Genomic DNA, 21,688 nt, shown 5'->3' on the forward strand with positions numbered 1-21,688 from the left:
GCGGCAGGAGGCAGGGAGGGAGGGAGAGAAGGAGGGACGAGCCCGCCCCACCGCCCAGGAAGCGCCGCTATATTTGGCCAGCGGCACCTCCTCCGCCCGCCTGACATCATGGCCGGGGAGGGGGCGCGGGCCCCGCCTCAGGGGCCGCGCGGGGCGGCGGGACCCCCGCATGGGGCGTGTGGGGCTGCGGCGGGAGGAGGGAAAGGCCAAGGGACACCTCAGGGGGCTGCAGCTCCTCCCGAGGGACAGCTCCCATCTCTGCTCTGGGACAGGGACAGGAGCCAGGGCACGGCTGGGGCCGGGCCAGGGCAGCTCAGGCTGAGCTCAGGGCAAGGTTCTTCCCCCAGAGGGTGCTGGCACTGCCCAGGCTGCCCAGGGAATGGGCACGGCCCCGAGGCTGCCAGAGCTCCAGGAGCCTTTGGACAGCGCTGCCAGGGATGGACAGGGTGGGGTTGTGGGGGGTCTGGGCAGGGACAGGGGCTGGGCTGGGCGATCCTGGTGGGTCCATTCCCGCTCGGGATGCTCTGTGAATCCTTGGTTCTGCCTGAGGGGAATATCCAGCCAGCAGCCGTCAGACACGGCTGCAAGGGGAGACCCGGGGGTATCTTCTTCCAGGCTCCTGTCAGGAAGTAGACGTGCAACCTGAAAAAAAATCAGTCATTTTGACGCAAAACTGCAGCCTGCCTTTGACAGATCGGCTGAAAGATTTCACACGTGGTTTATTTTCCACAGCAGGGCAGCTGCATCCCTCTGCTGATGGGGTGGATGCAGTCACGAAGGTCAGACTATCGAGTTTTGGACACGACAGCTCTGTGAGATTGACACAAACACCACTGGCTTTGTCCCCTGAGCAGGTCACTGCTCCCCGCTGTTGTCCCAGAGCAGCAGCACAGCCATTGCCAGAGGGATTGGAGACAGCGGAGCCATGAGGGGGAGATGGGTGCTCAGAAACCCCCTCATGTCCAGAGTCACCTGCCAGAGCAAACACCTGCCTTGAGATCCTCGTGTACCTGAAAACAAACCCAACAGAAGGAGCTGATCAAGCAGTCAGACCAGACTTAGAGGATTTTTAATTCACACAGTCGCAGAACTGCTTGGGTTGGAACAAACCGTCATAGATCACTTACTCCACCCCCTGCCATGGCAGGGACACCTGCCACTGTCCCAGGCTGCTTCCAGCCCTGTCCACTCTGGCCTTGGGCACTGCCAGGGATCCAGGGGCAGCCACAGCTGCTCTGAGCACCCTGTGCCAGGGCCTGCCCACCCTCATCATAAAAAATCTTCCTATCACACAGTCTAAATCTATTCCTTTGCCTCTTATCCTGGCCCTGATAAAAATTCTCCCACCATCTTCCTTATAATCCTTCTTTCAATAGATAAAGGCTGCAAGAAGGTCTCCCCAGAACCTTCTCAATCTGAACATTTCCAGCTCCTCCAGCCTTTCTTCACAACAGAGGGGTTCCAGCCTGCAGATCAATTTCAAGGGTGTAGGTTTTGATCTCTAGGGGGGTTTGGAAAAATGTTTTTCCTTGGGCAAGTATTTTATAAATCTACTTTCAGGATACCTGAGTGACTAGGGCAGCAAATTCTTGCATATTATTCATAATTCATACAGAAAAAGCACTTGGATTGTCCCCCTGACTCTGCAGGCAAGTGCAGGAAACCCAGGAACTCAGAGCCACTCATTCAATAATATTGGACAAGGGGTATAAGTTTTATAGATAATTAAAATTCCTACGGGTTTTGTGAAAAGAGGCAGCTGAAGGAGGGAGTGACAGGCACACCTTGTCCTGTCTGTACCTGAGGAAGGGCTGTAGCATAAGCTCATGTTTCACTGTCCTTCAGAGACCCTGCACGAAGAGACCAAAAGTTGGGGAAAAGCTTCAATCCTCTCTCTCCATAGACTCCAACATAAAATCTGCAAGAAAATATAATAGGATTTGAACAAATTAAGTCTGTTTGGTCTATTGATCTACCCATTGAAAAATAAAGTAATTTCTATAGAGAGAGGAAAAAAGATGAAGAAGGTACCCAATTCCCCAGGTTTCTTTGGACACAAGGAGCAGGATTCAAATACTTCACCAAGCAGAATTTTATCACAATCTGAACAATTGACTATGAATAACAAATTTTCAGAGCTGTATCTTTGCTGAGGCCCAAGCTGTGAGCAGAAAAAGTGACATGTGTCCACAATAAAGACATGGAAATACTTAACAAATTAGGTCAGTTTGTGTTTCCCAGCCCTTTTTCCCCTTTATATAAACTAGCTGGGAGAAATGGTCTTTATTTCTTTATGTAAATATTTTGCCAGTTGAGGCAAATGCTATTCCTTAAATATAAACTCACCCTCCAAACTAACAGGCAGGTCTGCTTTATCCATGACACAATTCCCACCACATCTACCTGGAAGCGCCCCAGAGTTGCTCACAGTGACATTTTTCATGTACAAAACAAGCCCAACCTCAATATATTGGATTTTTCCCCCCAGAATATGACTCCAATTAAATTTCTACTCATGACTTCCCCCACCCTGTTTTTTGTTGTACAGTCATGTCACGAAAGAGTTCCTACAACAGAAAAGGAGAAAAAAATCCATCTGTTTTGAATGAGCAACTGAAAAAAAAATCACTTGTAGAGAACTGGAGCCATGCAAGCAGTTCCAGTCTCCATGAAGCTGTGCCCAGTGGTATCAATTCCCAGAATTAAAAAGCATCCCGATGGATGCCTCCATCTTCATCCCATGGTCAGACTGCTCTTACTTGTGCCTCTTGGAGCTCCCTCAAACTCTCCCTTGCCCATTCCCCAGCAAGGTCTCCCTCTCTGAGGCTGGAGAGCCTCCAGCCCAGAGCAGGGCTCACTCTGAGGACTGCAGGCTTGGCCCAGTGGGTTTTGAACACCTCCAAGGATGGAGATGCAAACCATGCTCTGGTCCCTGTCCCAGGGCTGCACCTCTCTCACAGGGAAAGATTCCCACAGATCCACTGGGAATTCCCTGTGTTGGGCTGTGTGCCCCGGAGAAGTACCCAGCCCCATGACTCCACAGCACCCCAGGAGCCCATCCCTGCAGATTCTCCTCTTGGTTTTGCTTCTTCTCTGCCTTCCTTTAGGGTTTCCTGCCTGCCTCTGGGTTTATCCCAGGCATTTAGGGGTCTGGGTTACCCCAGAAGAGGAGGCAGCCAGGGGGCCCTTTACAGCTGGAGAGATGCCTTTGCTTCGTGCTAGGAAAAAAGTCAGGCGAGGCAGGCAGACACAGTTCCCACAGCTTCTCCATGGCAACAGGGCCTCCAGACATGCACACAGGCAAACGGGCCTCAGAGCCCCCCCACCCGAGCCCCAAACCTCCACGCACGGGGCTCTCGGGGGATCTCACCCCAAAACACCTTCCAAAATAACCATGGCTGGCCACAGGAATGTTCCCTCCTTCCACCAGGGAAGGTGCAATGCCCTGAAGCCCAAGCCAGGCAAAGTCCATCCCAACCAATTATGGGTTTTGTCCAGAGAAATGCATCACCCTTGAAAATCTGGTGTCTCTGCATCCTGGCAAACCAAACAGCACATCTCTGTCCAGTAGAAAACCCAGAACCTCAAACCTATAAGGTCTAGGTCTCAGATCAGATTCTGACACTCAGACTTTAAGGAACCATTCTTTTTATATTTATAAAAGTAATTTTTGTCTAAATGAGCAAAAACTGTGTATCCTGACAATTTAAATGCAAAAAAAGGAGAAATAAGGCAAGCCAAAACCAGTCACAGCAGCAACCTGCAAAAGGGAGAGGGAAACAATAATAAATACTTCTTCAAGCATGTCAAGCTGGAGAGTCAGAAGTTGGCTATGGTGCAAGAGAAGCATTCGTAGGAGATAAGGTCAGAACAGAAAAACAATGAATATTTTGCATCTGTAGTCAGTGAGGAAAAGCTTGGAGATATTCCTGTGCCAAAAGTCATCTTTATATGGACGTGGCATAGGATTTGGCTCATGTTCAAGTGTCAGCAGAAGAAGTTGAATAAATAGCCAAACTAGAGAGTGCAAATGCACCAGGCTGAGATGGTTCACCTAAGTGCCCAGTGAGAGCTCAGAGGTGAAACAGTTTAATTACTTAATTGTAGCATGTCATCACTGTGTGTAACAGCCTCACTGTCTGAGAGCTTCAAGGTGACAAATGCAAAGGGTTTGGGGTTAAGACAGACCCTGAAGTCTGAGGTTCCTTCCTGGGCCAAGTGAAATTGTCACTAAGAATCTCATTAGTGGAGAGTTGGATGCATTTGAAATACTGGGAAGAAAAGAAAGTTGATTTTCCTGGAAAAAAAAGAATGCTTGATAAAGGTATTACAGCTCTTTAGAGGGGTCAATAAGTGTGAGGCGTAGTCTGCTTGGGTTCCCAAAAGATCTGTCACATGAGTTTCTTACAGGAATGCAGCTACCATGGGATTAACAGAAAATACTTGAAATAGATAAATACCTGGTTAAAAGATTCCCAAAGAGCAGCTCTCAATAAGCAAGCTCCTGAATGGAGGGAGGACTAGAAAGGAGCCCCACAGGGACCTAGGCAGGGCTCTCCTCACTTCAGCTTTTTCAGAAATAATCTTGAAAATTAATTGGGGGGAAAAAAAAGGAGTGACAAAGCTTGTAGCTGATGTTAAGGCATTCAGGGTCATAAATACATGAGACACTGAAGAATTATACAAAGACCTCGTGAAAGTGAATAACTAAGCAATAGGTTCAGGACATCCAGAGGAGATAATTACAAAGATAAAGACAGGATGAAAACAATCCCAAGTCCTCCAGCACTGGGCTCTGCACTGATCTTTATCCTCAGAAATAGCCTATTTTTCTTCCAGGTTCAGTTGAATATCATCCTGCCCATCCCGGCTCCATTTGTGCCTCGTGCTGGCTTTGGTGGGACTATAAACCCGGGAGAAGGGAAGAGACTCAGCAATGTGGTAAGCATAAAACCAGGATAAAGGGGGGTGTTTAATGGCCCATATGAGATGACTGCAGTTCCTGTGCTCCAAATTGAGACCAGGACTGTTGGTGGTCCCTGCGGAGAACACAGTCAGTCACCCAGGGAAGGGCAGAGTGCCAGGGTCAGCAGTGCCAAGGGAGGGGTGGGACCCCTCCCCACAGACACTTCCCAGGGCTCACAGCACCACAGCTTAAACCGAGCTGCAGGTGCTTCCCCAGGAACGTGATGTGCTCAGACCACAGAACTGGCACAGACAGGACAGAGCAGAGATGTTTTGTAGCCCCCTGCCTCTGCTCCCATTTCTCTGCACAAAAAAACTGGCCTGAGTGTGTTCCTACTGAAGGGGCAAAGCACAAGACTGAAAAGAGAAGACAAACTGATGTGCCCACTGTCCTTAAACACTCCGCTCCAGTTAAGCTCTTTTGACAAGACACAGCAGCCCTGAGAGCTGGTGATAAACCTACAACACTGAGGCAGCTGGAGAGGCTGCTGGGGTTTATTCACACAGCGCTGGAAAAGAGTTTGAGGAGGGTGGTTATGGCCAAGTGCCTGGGAAGGTCTCCTGGGTGCCAGAAGGTCTCTCAAATATCATCTCTCCACCTTCCTGCTTGGCTGCTTTAGTCCCTCCAAGATGTTGCTGTTAAATTCATCAAGTCTGAACTTCATTCGAATGAGGAGCTGTAAGAAAATAACTTTCCCAACACTGGTATAATTAAAATGAGGCCATATATCACTGAAGCAAAATCAATAGCTAACAAGTTGGAGTTTGTCAAGAATTACGGTTTTCCTTTGAGTGGATTCATTTGCATAGAGCTGTTCTTACATGGCCAAGCATTTGGCATCAGCAAAGCTTGTTCAAAGCCAGCCCTAGAGGTAGTCCCAGTCCCTGGGTGAACAGTTCTGAACCAGCTGGGATGCAGGGCACTCAGACCCCATGCTGGCCAGCTCACCCCCAGCTATTTTTAGTAAAACACCTAATCAGTAATTGCCAGGGCTGGGTACAGCCTTTCAGCCCTGCCTTCCGTACGTGACATGTCCCAGCTGGGAGGGGAACGCGGCCCACTGAGACCCTGAGCACAGGGTGAGCTATGCTCAAACATTAAACCCTCTCTTTCTTCCTCAGCAACTGCATTTTCCCAAGTTCTCTCATTTTGCCAGCATTAAGAAGAGGTCAGATACTGTTTAACATTTTCTGTCTGCTCCTGCACAAGGCAGCAAGGTCCTGGCAGAGCAAGCCAGAGCAGCCCTCCCAAACTGGAGATTTGGAAGGGAGGCTCTGCGCTCAGCTGTGGGAGGAGGATAAGGAAAAGCAGAGATTTTTATCCCAAATTTGGGAAAAAACCTTGAAAAAAGTCTTGGGGGCTTACTTCCCACGCACAGTGGTAGTCTGGGGGGATTTGAGGGCGGGTGCACTGTCCTGGGGTGAGAGCAGCAGCCTGTCTGGCTGGGGCGGGGGCACAGTGCACTGCTGCTGGGCACCAGGGCCTTTCCCAGGCACACACACCCGTGTGTTCCTCAAATCCCAACCCGGAGCTGCTTCCTCACCTCCACTGACCTCGCGGGCTGGCTCAGCAAGGACTCAGGGCATGAGCAGTTCCAAACTCGGTCAGTAGCAGCAGCCTGGCTTTCCACTGGGAGACTCCCAGGGCAGCACTGGCTCTGCCTGGCTCTGCAAGCACAGCCTGAGCAGACTTGGTGTGTTGTTTGGAAAGGTGGAAAAGTGATGAGGCTGTGGGGTTGCCACAGCTTTGCAGGGCAGGAGCCTCAGCAGCTTTATCTGAGCAGGCATTAGAGAGGGGGAGGCAGGCTCCAGCCTGGCACCACTGTGCCACAGCTTCAGGCTCTGCCTCTCCCTGCTCCTGCACTGCAGCACCCGCGCTGGCACGGCACCACCCCAGTGGGAGGCATCACACTACTTAAAGAAAATTATGTTGCTGGCCTTTTCATTATGTTGCCCAGCAAATGTTCCCATGAAATATAGGCCTAATTATCTACCCACATTCAGATTACTCTAAGATGCAATTTCCTTCTACTCTGTGGAGTTTGCTCTCCTTCTGTGGATCTCATGATTGAAATACATTCAATTAGTTTTTACTCTGCTGGCTGAAATCTTGAGCTGCCTTCCTGACAGGACTGCTCCATCTGGGTCTCACTGGCCTGACAACAGCCAGGTGACACCAGGTCACAGGCAAGCCCCAAGGATGTCTCAGCACTCAGCCATGCCAGTTATTTATTAGATTTATAGCTCAAATGGAAGCCTTGTCAGGACTGAGGGCTTGAAACATGAAGTATCAGCATCATAGAATCACTGAGGTTGGAAAAGGCCTCTCAGATCATGAAGTCCAACCATTGCCCCAGCACTGCCAAGGCCACCACCAAACCCAGGTGCCATCTCCCCAGGTGCCACATCTACACAGCTTTTAAATCCTTCCAGGGGTGAGCACACCCCAATCAACCAAAGAAAAGACACAGCCTCAGCATGGGTGATTGCTGTGGTCAATGTCCATACCTTGGGTGGGACCTTTTCAAAAACATGATCCTAAATCCCTGTGAGGGAACTCCCTCTGCCCAGGAGGGGAAGACTCTGAGTGAGACCATGTTTCTGGGTGAGGAGAGCTTACAGGAGAGTGAGCATTTCAAGAGCAGCATAACATTAGATACCTCTTTTTCCCTTAAAATGATCCAGCAAGTGGAGAGAAACAAAAGCAGGAGCATCAGCTGTAGCAGGAAGGAGGATTTGAGCAGGGTGGTAATGTCATTTGGTTCCTATTGGCCACATCAAATTGACATAAACCAATCCCCCAGAATAAAGTACAATAAATAATAAATCCAATTGCAAAGGAAACAAAGGAAACAACAATATGGATGTCCCATATAGGGAAAAGACTCCTTAACTCCTCCACAGAATTTTGGAAGCCCTGGTGTGGAGGCTCTCTGGAGGTCTTTGCCGGAAATCTGGCACAATAACTTCTTTAGGCCACACTGAGGCACTTGCTGGATGTTGATCCCTCCCAGGGTGACCTGTCCCCACTTGACCACCCTCCTGGTGAAGAGAAACTAATTTTCTACCTGCCAGAGACACGTTTTACTCCCAGGGATCCCAGGGACTGCTCAGCAGTGTGGAGGTGCAGGAGTTGGCCCTTATAATGGAAGTTCCTCAAGGTCGGGATTCCAGAAGCGGCTCCAGGAACAGATCAGTGGTAATTGATTGCTCAATGATTCAGTGATTACTCAGTTTTTGCTCCATCCACATCTCAGTATTTCATTGTTTGGCAAAATATCAGCCTGACTTTGTCCTGACATTGGCACCACGCAGCACAAGAAGAGCTGAAGTTTGAAGTGACTGTGTCATATGTAAGATGGAAGAAAAAATGTTATGATTATGGGAAAATTTGTATGATTGTGTCCCTGGAAGCACCTCACTCCCAAAACTCTGCTCCAACCCTACCCTGCAACATGTCCAACCCTTGCTGTATCTAAAAGTGCAGAAATGAAACCCCTGAAATGAAACATCTGCAGGTAGAAGGGCTCAGATCACCTGTAGCAGTGCACAAGGGGACTACAGAAAATGGTATCTGTCTGGGCTTGTGTAAGACCTTTGAGACAGTCCCCCACAATATCCTTCTGTCTTAGCTGGAGAGATGTGGACTGGCTGGACTGCTCAGCGCATGAGGAATTGGTTGGACGGTCACATCCAGAGAGTGGATGTGACCACCAATGGCTCAATGTCCACATGGAGATCAGGGACAAGTGGTGCCCCTCAGGGATCTGTATGGGGCCAGTGCTGCCAGATATCTTCATCAGTGACACAGATGGATTGAGACAACCAAGATGACCAGACTTTGGATGCAGGGTGCTTCCAGCAGGTGACACCAAGCAGTTGTGGGGTCAGCCACCAAGGGGTGTGGGTGACACACCTGAGGGAAGCTGGAAGAGCTTCTGAGGGCACACCCAAGGAGCTGGCAATGCAGCTCCCACTCTCCAGGAGCCCAGGGCATGGCAGGAGCAGCTCCTTCTGTCATGGTGCTTCTGCCTGCCATGAGGCTGAACAAGGGCACGTGGGGACTGATCCCGTCCAGAGCAAGGAGCAGGGAGAGAGCAGGGAGAAACATTTGGGGAGGATGAGTCAGAAAGCTCAGCTGGAGGATGAGGAGGGATGCACACACATTCAGGGCCAGCAGCAGCTCCTGGCCATGGTGAGGGTGTAACAAAATAGGTGCCATCTGCTTCAGCTGGAGCATCACACAAAGGCACAGGCAGCAAAGAGCCTCTAGCTTAGACCCTGTTGGCAAAGAGAACAAATTCCACAATTGCTACAAAATAGCTCAAGGCACAGAAGAGGAGTGGCCACAGCGTGCATTCAGGTTCTGCTGTCCCTGCTTCTGCCCCAGTTTCAAGCCGTCCTGTGGAGAGGAGGAAGAGCAGCCCTGAAAGGTTTGTAGTGATTCAAAGCAGCGCTGAGTGGGATTTGGCAGAGAGCTTGGGATGGGCAGCAGCTCAATCCATCACCCATTCTGCAGGAAAGGACCTGGATGCTGCTGCAAATCTTCAGTGGAACCAGAGTCAGAAATGCTGTGATTGTGCAGAACAGGAGAATGTCATGGCGTGAGAAATAACAGCGACAGAGCCCTGTGTGGGCTGGGCAGGGCCGGGACAACCCCAGCCTGTGAGCTTCAGGGGAGATTTGGAGGGGTCAGATGGTGCAAGAGTGCAAAGGCTGGAAAAGGGACTGATGCAGCCCAGGAAACTGAAGCAACACACTCTGGTTGTGTACAAGACTTTAGGCAGGGCAGGGCAAGGAGCAGCAGGGTTGTACTGTGGTGGGGAAATTTAGGTTCCACCTGAAGAAAAACTGTGTAAGGATTGTGAAGCAGTGGAACAGACTTCCAGGGAGAGTGGTGCAGGTGTGACCAGGTGGAGCAGAGCCTCCCTTGGGCACTGGGTCAGACTGGACGGGCTCAGCTCTCTGCTCCTGCCTGGGACATGCCACAGAGTCACCTAACCCTCCATGGCCTCATAGGGCTTGCTGGGCTCTCCATCACCTATGGAACCAGCAGCTTCACAAACCTCATGGAGATGGTGGCAATTCTGAGAAAAAACTTTCTGCAGTGTGGGAAAGCAGCAGTTCTTTGAGTCGAGCTTGTGACAGGGCAGAAGAGTTGATATTGCAGAGTCAGAAAATGCAAGTTTGGCTGAAAGCCCATCCTGTAAATTGGTAATCCTGAAAACAGCCATTGGAAGAAAAATGACACTAAATATGATGACGAAGAAAGGAATAGATACTGATCAATATGCAGCAACCATATCAAGCTATGGAGCAGAGCCATTGATAGAAGAGGGTAAATGGACAGAGGAAAATCCATGTCTGACAAAGCCACAGCCAGTAAAGAGTTGTTTACTAATAAAATTAGAAACAAAAGAAACATTAATGATGTTATAGATTCATTAGATAGACTTAGAAAAGCATAAAAGGATTTTGGTCAGGAGCAACCTCAGGTGTCTCCAGTCTGACATCCTGCTTGGAGCAGGACTGATGTCCAAGTGACACTGCCTTGCTCAGGGGTTGCCCAGGTGAATTTTGAAGATCTCCAAGCAAGGAGAGGCCCCAGCATTCCTAGATGAGGAGGTTTGCTCGTGACAAGGCCCTCAGTGGGTCCCTTCTGCGGTTGGAAAGGATGGGAATGTCAGACATGAGGGTGATGAAATTGTCTGTGGTCTAATACAACCCAGAGCATGTTGGGTGCCATCTGTGGGGTTTCTGAACAGCAGAGCTGTGTGAGCTGAGCTGCCTCCTCCTGCTGCTGAGGGTGTGGCAGCCTGGGAGCTGCCAGGTTTGGCAGGATGCTCATGGGGTGCTCGGCTGCCCTGGTTAACAGCTGCTCGGGCCAGCACGAGATTCATGCAGATTGAAAAATGGAGAGGACGCAGAGGATTCAATTAATAAAGAATTCAGGGATTAAAAATACACCCCTCAGCATGGCGCAATGGAAAGTGTCTTGTCAAATGAGCCTCAGTTCATCCTTTGAGAAAATTACAAGTTTGTAGATAAAGGTTACCATGTAGCCATTATTTGCTTAGCTTTTGGCAACGTGTTTGAGTTAATATCCTATGACACCCTAATTACAAATTTAGCGCTATACAATCCCAATAAAGCCCACATTAAATGGATGGAGAGCTGCAAATCCAGCTCCAAAACAAGGACTCGTCAGTGAACAGAGATGATTTAGAGGGATTCTGCGGGAGTCAGTCCCAGCCTGACACTAATCAATGTTTTCATCATTGATTGAGAAATGAGCACAAAACACAGCTGATAAATTATACAGCTGCTGGGAGCAGAAGGACTGGCAGTGAATAATTATGACAGAGAAGTTCTACAGAGCAACTGGGATCTTTTCTGTGCACAACCCATTTTCACTTGGCAGTGTTAAAATAGGCCAGCTTTCAAACAGGAATGGAGGAAAGGTTTCATCCAAAAGAGTTGGGAGGAAACATTTCATCCAAAAAAAGGATGGGAGGAAAGGTTTCATCAAAAAAAGATGGGATACAAAAAAATCTCGACATCATCAGGGGAAAGGAACTCAGAGCAGCTGGTTTTGCATCACTCCAGCAACCACAGCGCTGGCCCCAGGTGCAGAGACTGGAGCAGAGGATGGGGAAAGCAGGACAGTCCTGCAGTGCAAGGAATGGTGGGCAGAGGACACCAGAGGTGTCTCCAGGGGACAGCTGAAGTGGCAAAGGAGTCAGGCAAGAGCCCAGAGAGAACATGGACAAAGCCCCTGAGCTGCAAACACCCCATGGAGTGCAAGCCATGGGGACAGGCTCCAGCTCAAACCTACTGACACCTCCACCTTCCAGCAGCACAGGGACCCTTCCATGCACGTCCTGCAGCAGCACTTGTCCTCATCCTCTCAGTGCCCTCCACAAGCCACGACGCTAAAAGAGAAACACTCACTTTCCCAAGAGAAAAAGAATTGCTTTGCTGAGCTCTTGCATCAGGCTGGGGTTCCATTCCTCTCCCCAACATCATTTTCTGCCAGTAATTGTCAACATGGAATGAAGGGAAGCTGAGGGGCAGATGAGGAGGCTGAAATGAGACATCCCAGGCTGGCAGAGGGGTCTGTGCAAGGAGCAGGGGCCCTCCTGCCAGGTACTTGCAATTGAGAGGAATAGCAGATTTGTCTTTCCAAACAAGCTGTGGGGCTGCTGGTAGATAAAACCAGCACTGAAGAAAAGAAACAATGGGAAGGATTCCACTGATTGATGAATGGAAAAATATATTTGCTTTTACAAATAAACTTTAGGTTTGCTGACAAATTAAATTAGACATTGAAAGATAAAAGAAACAATGGGGAAGAAAAACCGCTAGATTCCATGAGAATTAAAAATTAAAAGGGAGGGTTATACCTTAGAGGGAAATCTCTGGTATCAGGTGTTTTGGGAAGTCTGAACCTCTCAAGTACCTCAGCCAATGGGGAAAGAGAGAAGGAAACACGGCTGGGAAATTGGGATAAAAAGGAGGCTGGGTCCTTTAAAAATGTGAGAGACCCAGGGGAATGCCCCATGGCCTCTCCCTTTATTCAAATCAAGTAAAAGGACTCCTCTGTCTCCTTTTTGGACGTAAACCTCTGATGTTTGTGGATTCATTTTCCTAACTCAATGATTTATACTCCATCAGCAGAGAGACATTTTCTCCCGTGGATCCTGCACCTGCAGCCCCAGAGGGGCTTTTCCCTCCAGCTCCTCAGCCAGCCTGGCCCAGCAGCCCCGCTGTCCCCGGTGACCCCAGCCCAGCCCGGCCCGGCCCTGCACAGCCCCGTGCAGGGATGGTCCGGGCAGGGATGGCCCGGGACAGCCCCGGGCAGGGACGGCCCCACCGGTGTTTTTAGCTCTGCCCACGACCCCGCTCGAGTTCACGGCGTGACCTACTTTGGGAGGCAGAGCTCTCACCCCACTGCATCCCCACGTGCTGGGAAGATGCAGCTGGCCCAGGAACAGCACGTGGTGCTTGGCTCCCCAGGGTCTGCACAGAACCCCGGGCAGATTTTGGGGAGGAGGAGGAGGCTCCCCTGGGAGCCAGGGCTGTCTGCAGCAGGGACACGTGAGGGCTCCCAGGTGGGTGCTGCTCTGCAGGGACCCAACAGCCTTTTGGCTGGGCTCTGCATTTCCACATTTCCCTTGCATCAGATAAAATCAGCAGCTCCAGATTGGCAGGGGCACAGCCTGGGTTTGGGTGCCCAAGGGAGTTATCCTCAACAGCTCAGCTTTCCAGTGGGGCCAGCTGGGCCTTATGGAGCCCCCAGATTGACTCTGGTGATCATAAAATCACAGACTGGGTTGAGAGGTACCTTAAAGCATCTCATTGTCCTGGGCAGGGACATCTCCTATTAGACCAGGTTGCCTCAAGCCCCCTCCAGCCCGGCCTTGGACACTTCCAGGGATGTGGAGTGGAGCTGATGGGATGTGTGGTTCATGCCCAGGCTCTGGTGTCCTCCCTGCCCACAGCTCCATCAGGAGCCAGGCTCATTCCCAGTGTCACTGGGCAGCTGATGGATCTGTCCTGACCTTCCCTTGTGGGAAACCTCTTTCCTGACACCTGGAGCTCATGACAAGGTTCCCTGCTTGCAGAAGAGCTCCAGAAAGAGACACACCCACCCCAACAACCTGTCACAGACACATTTTATGAAAAATCCTTTCCTTAGGATTTTTTTTCTCCTGAGAAGCTGCGAGGCCTCAGGAACAAAATGTAAACAATGGTTATCTGCTGCTGTGGAATGCAACAGAATGCATCTGTGATTGGTCTCATAGAGTTGTTTTTAATTAATGGCCAATCACAGTCAGCTGGCTCGGACTCTGTCTGAGACAGAAGCTTTTGTTATCATTCTTTCTTTTTCTGTTCTTAGCTAGCTTCCTGATGAAATCCTTTCTTCTATTCTTTTAGTATAGTTTTACTATAATATATATCACAAAATAATAAATCAGCCTTCTGAACCGTGGAGTCAGATCCTCATCTCTTCCCTCACCCTATGACCCCTGTGAACACGGTCACAACAACCCCTGCAAAGCTCAGCTCTCCCCTCTGCTTTCAGGACCTAAGTCTCTCCAGCCCCAGGAACGTGTCCCAGCAGGAGTCTCGGGGGTGGCTGTGCCTGCCTGGGCTGTGCACTCGTGTCAGCACCCGTGGCTGCAGCCCAGGCACCGACCCACGAGGCTGGCACAGCTCCTCCTTGCCAGCTCTTTCCTGCCTCATTACCCCCAAAATCCCAGGGGTCCATCGCTTTGCCAGCCCAGCTCTAGAAGCTTTTCTGAACTTTGCTGTGTTAAAAGCTTTCTATTTCCAGCAAGGATGCAAGTGAAGGGGGTGGATTTTACAGCCACGAGGTGACAGTGCTGGAGATGAGCCATGGGGCACTAGTTTCAGGGTGAGAAGAGAAGAGAGAGGCAGAGAAGTCACCCACCCACCACTTTCAGCTACTCCAGCACCAAACTGGGGAGAGGAGCAGCAGCAACAACCTGGTCACACACAGGGGGAGCAGACCCACAGCAGTGGGAGAGGGGAAAGCACCGAGACAGGACAGGGGACAATGATGCCAAGGACAACAGAGCTGACACACGTCCTTCCCTGATTCCTCCAACCATGCAAGGGCCAGCACCCCACACAGGCTGGGCAAACTTTCATTCCAAAGGCAGAAACAGCTCTTCTGGCAGTGGCAGTGATCAGCTGAAGCCTTCTCCTGAGAGCCTGTGCCTTGGGGCAGCCATCAGTTGCTGCAAGGAGGGTTTGGTAGCTCAGCCCACGCAGGGCTGGACGCTCATGTGCCAGGTGGGGCAAAACCTTGCACTGGATGTGAACACAGCCACAGGCACAGCCAGTGCCACAGAGCACCTCACTGGGCCTCCCTGGGCCCAGCAGAGCACCCTGGCAGGCAATGCCAAGGGCAAACAGGGCATTTGGGGTCACCTGTGACCCCCAGAGGGACCCAGGCATCAGCAACGTGCTCAAGCACGGGCACAGCTCGGAGCTCACCCAGGTCAGGGCTGCTTGAGCTGCACCAGCCTTACTCAACACATTCTCCTGGCTCTGTGCATCACATCCAATGTGCCTCATCCAAGGAAAAAATGTGTCATTTATGGTACATTTAAAATTGATGCACATTTGGTGTTCTTGCTGATCCCAAACTATCCCCTGCCCGCGTTCCTGCACTGGGAGCTGTGCTCAGCCCCGCCAGGACAGCGGCGCTCGGAGCCTCCCTCCCTCAGCCACTGCCAGGGACAAATCCCCAACAAACAGGATTTCCAGCAGCACTGCCAGCACTTGTAGCTCACCAGTAGTGACTCCTGCCTGGTGCCAGGGGCTCTGTGCCATCCTGGGCTCAGCACAGTTCTGTCTGGAGGGCACAATGGACACAAATGTCACTCCTTAGGGATAAACCCTGGCTTCTCCAGGGCTGGGGGCCCAGCTGCTTCCTGATGGGAAGCTCATTCCTGTCCATAACCCCTGAGTGCATTAGGCTTAATTAAAAGCTGTTCCTGCTGATGTTGGTGGCAGTGGTGGGTGGTGACTGTGGCTCTGCCATGTGCAAATGCCATGTCTGAGCTAAGTGACACTTGGGCCACAGGTGCCTTCCCAGCATTTGGAATGCTGCTCCTGCTGCCTGCAAGGAACCTCCAGGCACCATCCTGGCATGCACATATGGGTATTTATGGTATATTCTCTTCTAAAACCCAAATTAAGGCCACTGGGGAAAAGAAGGTCACACCCTCCATGACCTGAGGAGGGACAAGGACAAAGAGCACAAACACAAACCCCACCAGTCCTAGTGGGAGCAGAACCAGCCATCAGCTGGGAAGGGATATTATGGGAGGTGCCAGCAAAAGGGATATTTATGGCTTTGGTGCCAGCAAAACACCCCAAAATTCTGTCCCTCGAATGCCACCTTACCAGTGCCAGTGCCTCCTGCCCTGGGTCGCCACTGGGCCATGCTGAAAGCTGGCACCCCACGGCCATGTTTGGTGGGGCTCTTGGGACAGTGGCACTGGCAGCGCCAATCCTGCCACGTGGAGCCCTGGAGGGAGAGGAAACATTTTCCATCTATTTCTTGTTTGCTGATTTTCTCTCAGCTCTTCCAGCGACAGCGAGTGAAACCCAGCGGCGCAGCTGAGCCCCCGCATCTCGACAGCTCCAACACAGCCCTGGGGCAGCAGGCAGGGAAAATCACACGCTGGGGGAGGTCAGGGAGCACGAGGGAATAGGAGGAGATTAATTTGGGAACAGCACGCAGGCAGAATGACGTCTGCCAGGGAAGGAGCATCGCTGGGCCCGCCACAGCCTGGCTGTGCCTGCGTGGGGAGCAGAGCCCACAGGGGCTGCACGGACACATTGGCCCCACACGGGGACAGAAACATGAGAAGCCACAGCAGGAGCTGTCACAACCAGCTGGGCAGGAGCCAGAGCCCCACTGCTCAGGTCAAAGCTCTCTCCCAGCCTGGGCAGGGCTTCCTGGAGGGTTTGCACAGGTGCTTCCAGCTGCCACGTGTTCCTTCTTTCTAAACCCCTCTGGGGATTCTCTAGGAGCTCCTGCGGCTGTTTTATGCAAGCAGCTGAGTTTGTTGCTTGCACCAAACCCCAGGGTGCTGCCCTGGGGACAGGAGTGCCACTGCCACCAGCTCTTGGTGGGGATGAGCCCAAACTCCATGGCATCCCCTCTCCAGAGGGAACCTGTTCCAGGTGGGAAATGCAAGATGCCCCCAGGGGTGTTTATTCTATTGCCATCTGTCAGAGCTGGGGCAGTTCTCTGCTGTCCATGGGGCAGTTTTTTCTTTATCTCTCCCACAGCCAATCCTCCCTTCAGGAGATCTCTGCTGTCCATGGCCACTGAGTGTCCCTGCAGGGCTGATCCAATTCCAGCATCCCATGGGGAGATGCTGCGCCCAGGGCAGGAGCCAAGCATTCCTACCTGGATCCAATCTGAGCCTGGAGCAGCACAGCAGCCTTTGCCCCCTGCATTGCCAGAGGAGCAGCTTTCTGCTGCCCTGCATTGCCAGAGGGAGCCCAGGCCCATCTGCAGCAGCCCTGGAGCTGCAGAGGAAAACTCCCCTTGTGCAGGATCCCTGCTCCAGCAGCAGCACAGCTGGCACTGCAGGAGGGCTGAGCCCCCATGGGATGGGGCTGTGCCACCCCCTGACACACAGGGGGACAGGGACATGGTCTGACTCTGGCAGTGGGGTTTATTTTTTTCTGTTGTTGTTGTTGTTGTTTGTATTACTGCATTTTAATTTAAATTTCCCTAGTAAAGAACTGTTATTCCTGCTCCCATATCTTTGCCTGAGAGCCCCTTAATTTCAAAGTTGTAAGAATTCAGAGGGAGGGGGTTTACATTTTCCATTTCAAGGGAGGCTCCTGCTTTCCTTAGCAGACACCTGGCTTCCCAAACCCAGACAGAGCCTGGTTCCCAAATCCCTGCCTTGAGTCCCTTTGTGCAGTACCTCTGGTCACTGCAGAGCCTGGGGGTGCTCGCCCACTCCAGCTGCTTGCAGAGGGCTCAGGATGGGGCCTTGATCTGCTGTGAATCCATCACTGGGAGACATTTCTGAAAGCTCAGTCAAGGCTTTCCTCCCCCAGATGTGTCACCAAAAGGTTTTGAGGGGAACATTCCCCCTGCAGGTCCTGCTTGTGCCTGTGGCTCCTCAGGACCTTGCTCTGACCCTGCTGCCTCAGGGCTGGCACTGGCTGGCACCAGATTTGTTGTGGGAACGAGCTCTGTGTCCTCCTCACCCATGATAAAACCTCAGCAACTGTTTCAGCTCTTCCAGCAAAGAGAAATTCATCCAACTTCTGGTCAAATTTCACATTTATGGGGATGTCCCACACCCATAAAGAAACTGCAGGGTGGTTCCCAGGCCAAGCCTGCATCTGGCCCGGGCCAGGAGAGAGGGGCCAGGAGCCTGAGGTTCTTCCAGCCACCCTCCTCCCACTGCATTGCCAGCACAGCAGAGCCTGGGGGACAAGGGGGTGATGCAGCACTGGCTCCTTGGGGCAGGGCTGCTCTCCACGTGGGCAGGGATTGATTAAAACCTCCTGAGGTGGAATTGCACACACGGTCACCTCTGGGACCTGGGCAGGACCCAGCCAGCAGCAAAGCAAGATAGAAAAAGCCAACTTTGCTTTTAGATTTGTCCCATTATGGGTTTACATTCCTCAGCATGGAAGAACAGATTGGTTTAATGTCCAGCTAGCTCAGCTACAAAAGATGCAGCAGGGAGGAAAAAACGTGATCAATTATTTAGGAGAGACTTTCAGTCTCACATCAGAGGTTCATCTCCTGAATTCATACGTCTGAACTAAGAGCTGTTTTCCCATGGTACAGGGCACAAAGCAAATAGAGAGGCTCTAATTAGCACACTCAGCAGCCCGATATTTGTCTGTTTTCTGTGAGTCCCTCAATGAGTCCAGCAGTTCCCACCCGGGCTCCAGGAGCACGTCTGGCTGCCAGGATGTTTGTAGGGAACACACACAGCTTGGGAATGAATTACCTGTTTGAACAGAGGGGAAGAGCTCTCCTGGAACAAGAGCAGCTGGGTCCAGGCTGACAGAGCTCTCATTCTTCTGCACAATAACCTGTGGTGCCTGTTCTGCCCAGCTGGGGCTGCCCTGGGCAGAGGGAACACCTGGAATCAGCTCCTGCTCCAGAGCCCAGGGCTGTGACCAGCACAGTCTGTCCATTGCCAGCAGGTTGGATCCAGCCTTTAAAACCAAAACTTTTGGTTTTGGCTTTATCCTTTGCAGGCAGATGGCCCAGGAGGGGCTTGGTAAGGGCAGCCAGAGGATTTTGGTCATCTCTGGGGTTTGTGCTCCAGTTCTGATCCCCATTTTCCAGGGAGAGGTTCCTGGAGTGTAACCACCTATAAACAGACTGAAGGGCCTCACACGTGGTTTGCCAATCCATCACCAAAAAACCAAATCTCTGAATTGTGCTGCTACTGCTGCATGAGATGTTTGCCCAGAGCAAATGCTGGAAGGTGGGCACTGACCTGTGCTCACCTGCACTGACCTGTGCTCACCTGCACTGACCTGCTATGACCTGTGCTCACCTGCTATGACCTGTGCTCACTCCCAGGCTTGGTCCCAGCTTGGAGCCTTTCCCATACCCAGCACCACCCTCCTGCAACCAGCCCCAACAGGAATTCAATCTCTCCAGCTCCACAGGCAGCCTGTGCCTGCACAGAAGCCCCCAGCTGTTCTACCTTCACTTCTAAAGCCATTTTCAAGTTTTCTTTGTAAGAATGTATTCTTTGTATTAGCAGGGAAAAGCCTCCAGTGACTGCAACACATTCTGAACAAGTGCATCAACCAAAATCTGCATCAAAGTTCTGCATGATCCTTGCAGGGAAGGCTTCCAACTGCTTCCACTGCTTCTGGATGGGCCATGGGCCAGATGGAGATGCAAACAGGCTGGCTCTGAGAGCAAAACACTGACTTGGGTTCTGACACTTGAAAATAACATTTTGTGTAAGAGGAGCAGCCTCCCTGCGCACAGGCTGCACATCCATGGACGTGCCCCATCCTGGGCAGTGCCCAAGGGCAGGCTGGACAGGGCTTGGGACACCCTGGGACAGTGGAAGGTGTCCCTGCCCATGACAGGGGGTGGCACTGGATGGGCTTTAAGATCCCTTCCATGCAAACCAGTCTGGGATTCTGGGACAGAAGCAAGCACAATGCAGGGCAGGTACAGGAGAGTGTGTTCCAGGAGAGGAAAGGAGGTTAAATGCAGAGAAGAGGTGACAATTCCCACCTTTTACAAAGCCCATTCCTCACCAAACACATTCCTGGCCCTAGGGTGCTGCCCAGCTCTGGTGATGTCTGGAGGGCCAGGAGAGCTGAGGAAAGGAGGCAGCTCTGGGGGTGTCCTTGGTGCTCTGGTTGATAACAAATCCCTTCAAGGAAACAGCACCTACAGCTGGGGCTGACCTGGGGCTGCCATAAAGCAGGAATCAGCTTGGTTATGCAGCCATTGGCAATGACAGATGTGACACGAGCTGAGCCAGCACCAGGGGGTGTCTACACAGGATCCAACTGCCAGGACAGCTCCAGCCCCGGGGACAGAGCACTGGAGATTCTTCCCAGTGCCTGACAATACCTGAGGGACTCCTGCTGGGCTGAGCAGCTGGAAACTCTGTGTGTTCCTTTGCAAGTCTGAGATAAGCAGAGGCAAGTTGGGCTCTCAGTTGTTGACAACTTTTCTCTTTGTAGGACGTGACGCAAAGAAACAGAGACATTTCAATCCAGCAAAATAACTTTATTTCAAGAGGGCAAGTACAGCCAAGTGCTGATTCCAGAGTTGCCCAGCAAGTGTCAGCTCCATGATCTGTCAGTGAACGTCCTGCTGCTGACTCGAGGATCCAGGCTCTATGGCCACCCTTCACAATGATTTCTTAGGTTCAGATTTCAAGTTAAATACATTCAGATTTGCTCCCATCAGAGCATTGCTCACCAGTACGTGGTTGGAAGTCACTGAGGAGTTAATGACACAGTTACCTGATTCGTGTGAGAAGAAAGCAAGGCTGCAACCCACAAACCCCTCCCTCTCTCCAGTGCTGCTCCCGGAGCCCTCCCAGCACCTTGCAGGGGGAGGTCCCCAGTGTTCTTTGGGCCTTGGCAGTAAAAACAGTGCCTAAAAACACAGCAGCAAGAATCCAGGCAGCTTGAACTGCCCATTTCCCCTCTGCCAGTCTGTGATCAGTAACTGCTGCTCCTGGCACCTGTAGGAAGGAGCAGGGCCCAGGGCAGCCCCTCTGCCCAGAGCTCCAAAGGACTCGGTGCAGGTGGTGCTGAGTGCCCGGCCCTGGCTGGAGAAGGATGAACTCTGGCTTCATTCATCTGGGCATTGTTTTGGTTTGGTGAAGCATTAAATAAATAAATAGGGCTGCTCTGTCAGCAGTTTGGGCTGTGGCTCCCAGCTGGCAGCTCGGCCTCTCCCAGCTCTACCCCGGCTCTCCGGTGCTGCTCTGGCCCTCCCCGCCAGGCACATTCCTGCGCTTCCTCAGCTGCATCTCCTCATCCTGCAGGAGAAAAGGAAGCACAAACTGAAACTTCAGCATCCTCTCTGAGCTGGATAAAACCTGTTCTCTTCACCTCCTCTCCCACCAGCTTGGGTAAGCCCAGCAAACAGAACCCCCATCACTCCAGCTCCTCTGTGAAAACCGACACCACCAGACAGCCTCCCATGGGCCCTTCCCCATCCACCCTGTGCTCCCACTGAGGAACTGTTCATGACTAACCCAACAGCACCTTCCAAACCCTGCTGCAGTCAGAGCAGCAGGGATGTGACCTGTCTGAGCTGTGCTGCTCAGCACACCTGGTCTCACAGTTATCTCAGGGTGGGCCTGCTGTCCCACGGAATCAAACCCCTTGTGCCTGGAAGGGACCTCTGGAAGACAAATCCATTCATCTGCTCTAAGCAGGGCTGGCTCAAGTGCTGGAGCTGTTTCTTCAGGGCTTTGCTTTTCAAATATCTACAAGGGTGGAGTTTGCAGCTCTCCCTGCACAGCCCAGGGTGGGTGTCAGCTGTGTACAAGGGCAGCACTTCCCAGCGACCCCAGGGAGAGTTTCCTTCAGCACAAACTGTGCCAGTCCCCTCCTGGCTTTTTGATGGGCATCTTCTCCATAACCTCCTTCTCCTCCATAACTCCCTGCTCCTCCATAACCCCCGTCTCCTCACCCACCCTGC

The 21,688-nt window shown here is 51.7% G+C and overlaps 1 protein-coding gene across 1 annotated transcript in view; it reads right to left on the reverse strand.

Moving 5' to 3' along the window:
- Positions 1-20,242: 20,242 nt before the first annotated feature.
- Positions 20,243-21,688, reverse strand: part of PNPLA7 (patatin like phospholipase domain containing 7) — a 134,812-nt gene continuing 133,366 nt past the window's right edge. The window contains 1 exon segment of the mRNA XM_030961550.1: positions 20,243-21,020. Within this exon segment, the coding sequence (XP_030817410.1) occupies positions 20,943-21,020 (78 nt within the window). The 3' untranslated portion in view covers positions 20,243-20,942.

This window comes from Camarhynchus parvulus, chromosome 17 (genome assembly GCF_901933205.1).
Source record: "Camarhynchus parvulus chromosome 17, STF_HiC, whole genome shotgun sequence".
In the NCBI taxonomy this organism is placed as follows: Eukaryota; Metazoa; Chordata; class Aves; order Passeriformes; family Thraupidae; genus Camarhynchus; species Camarhynchus parvulus.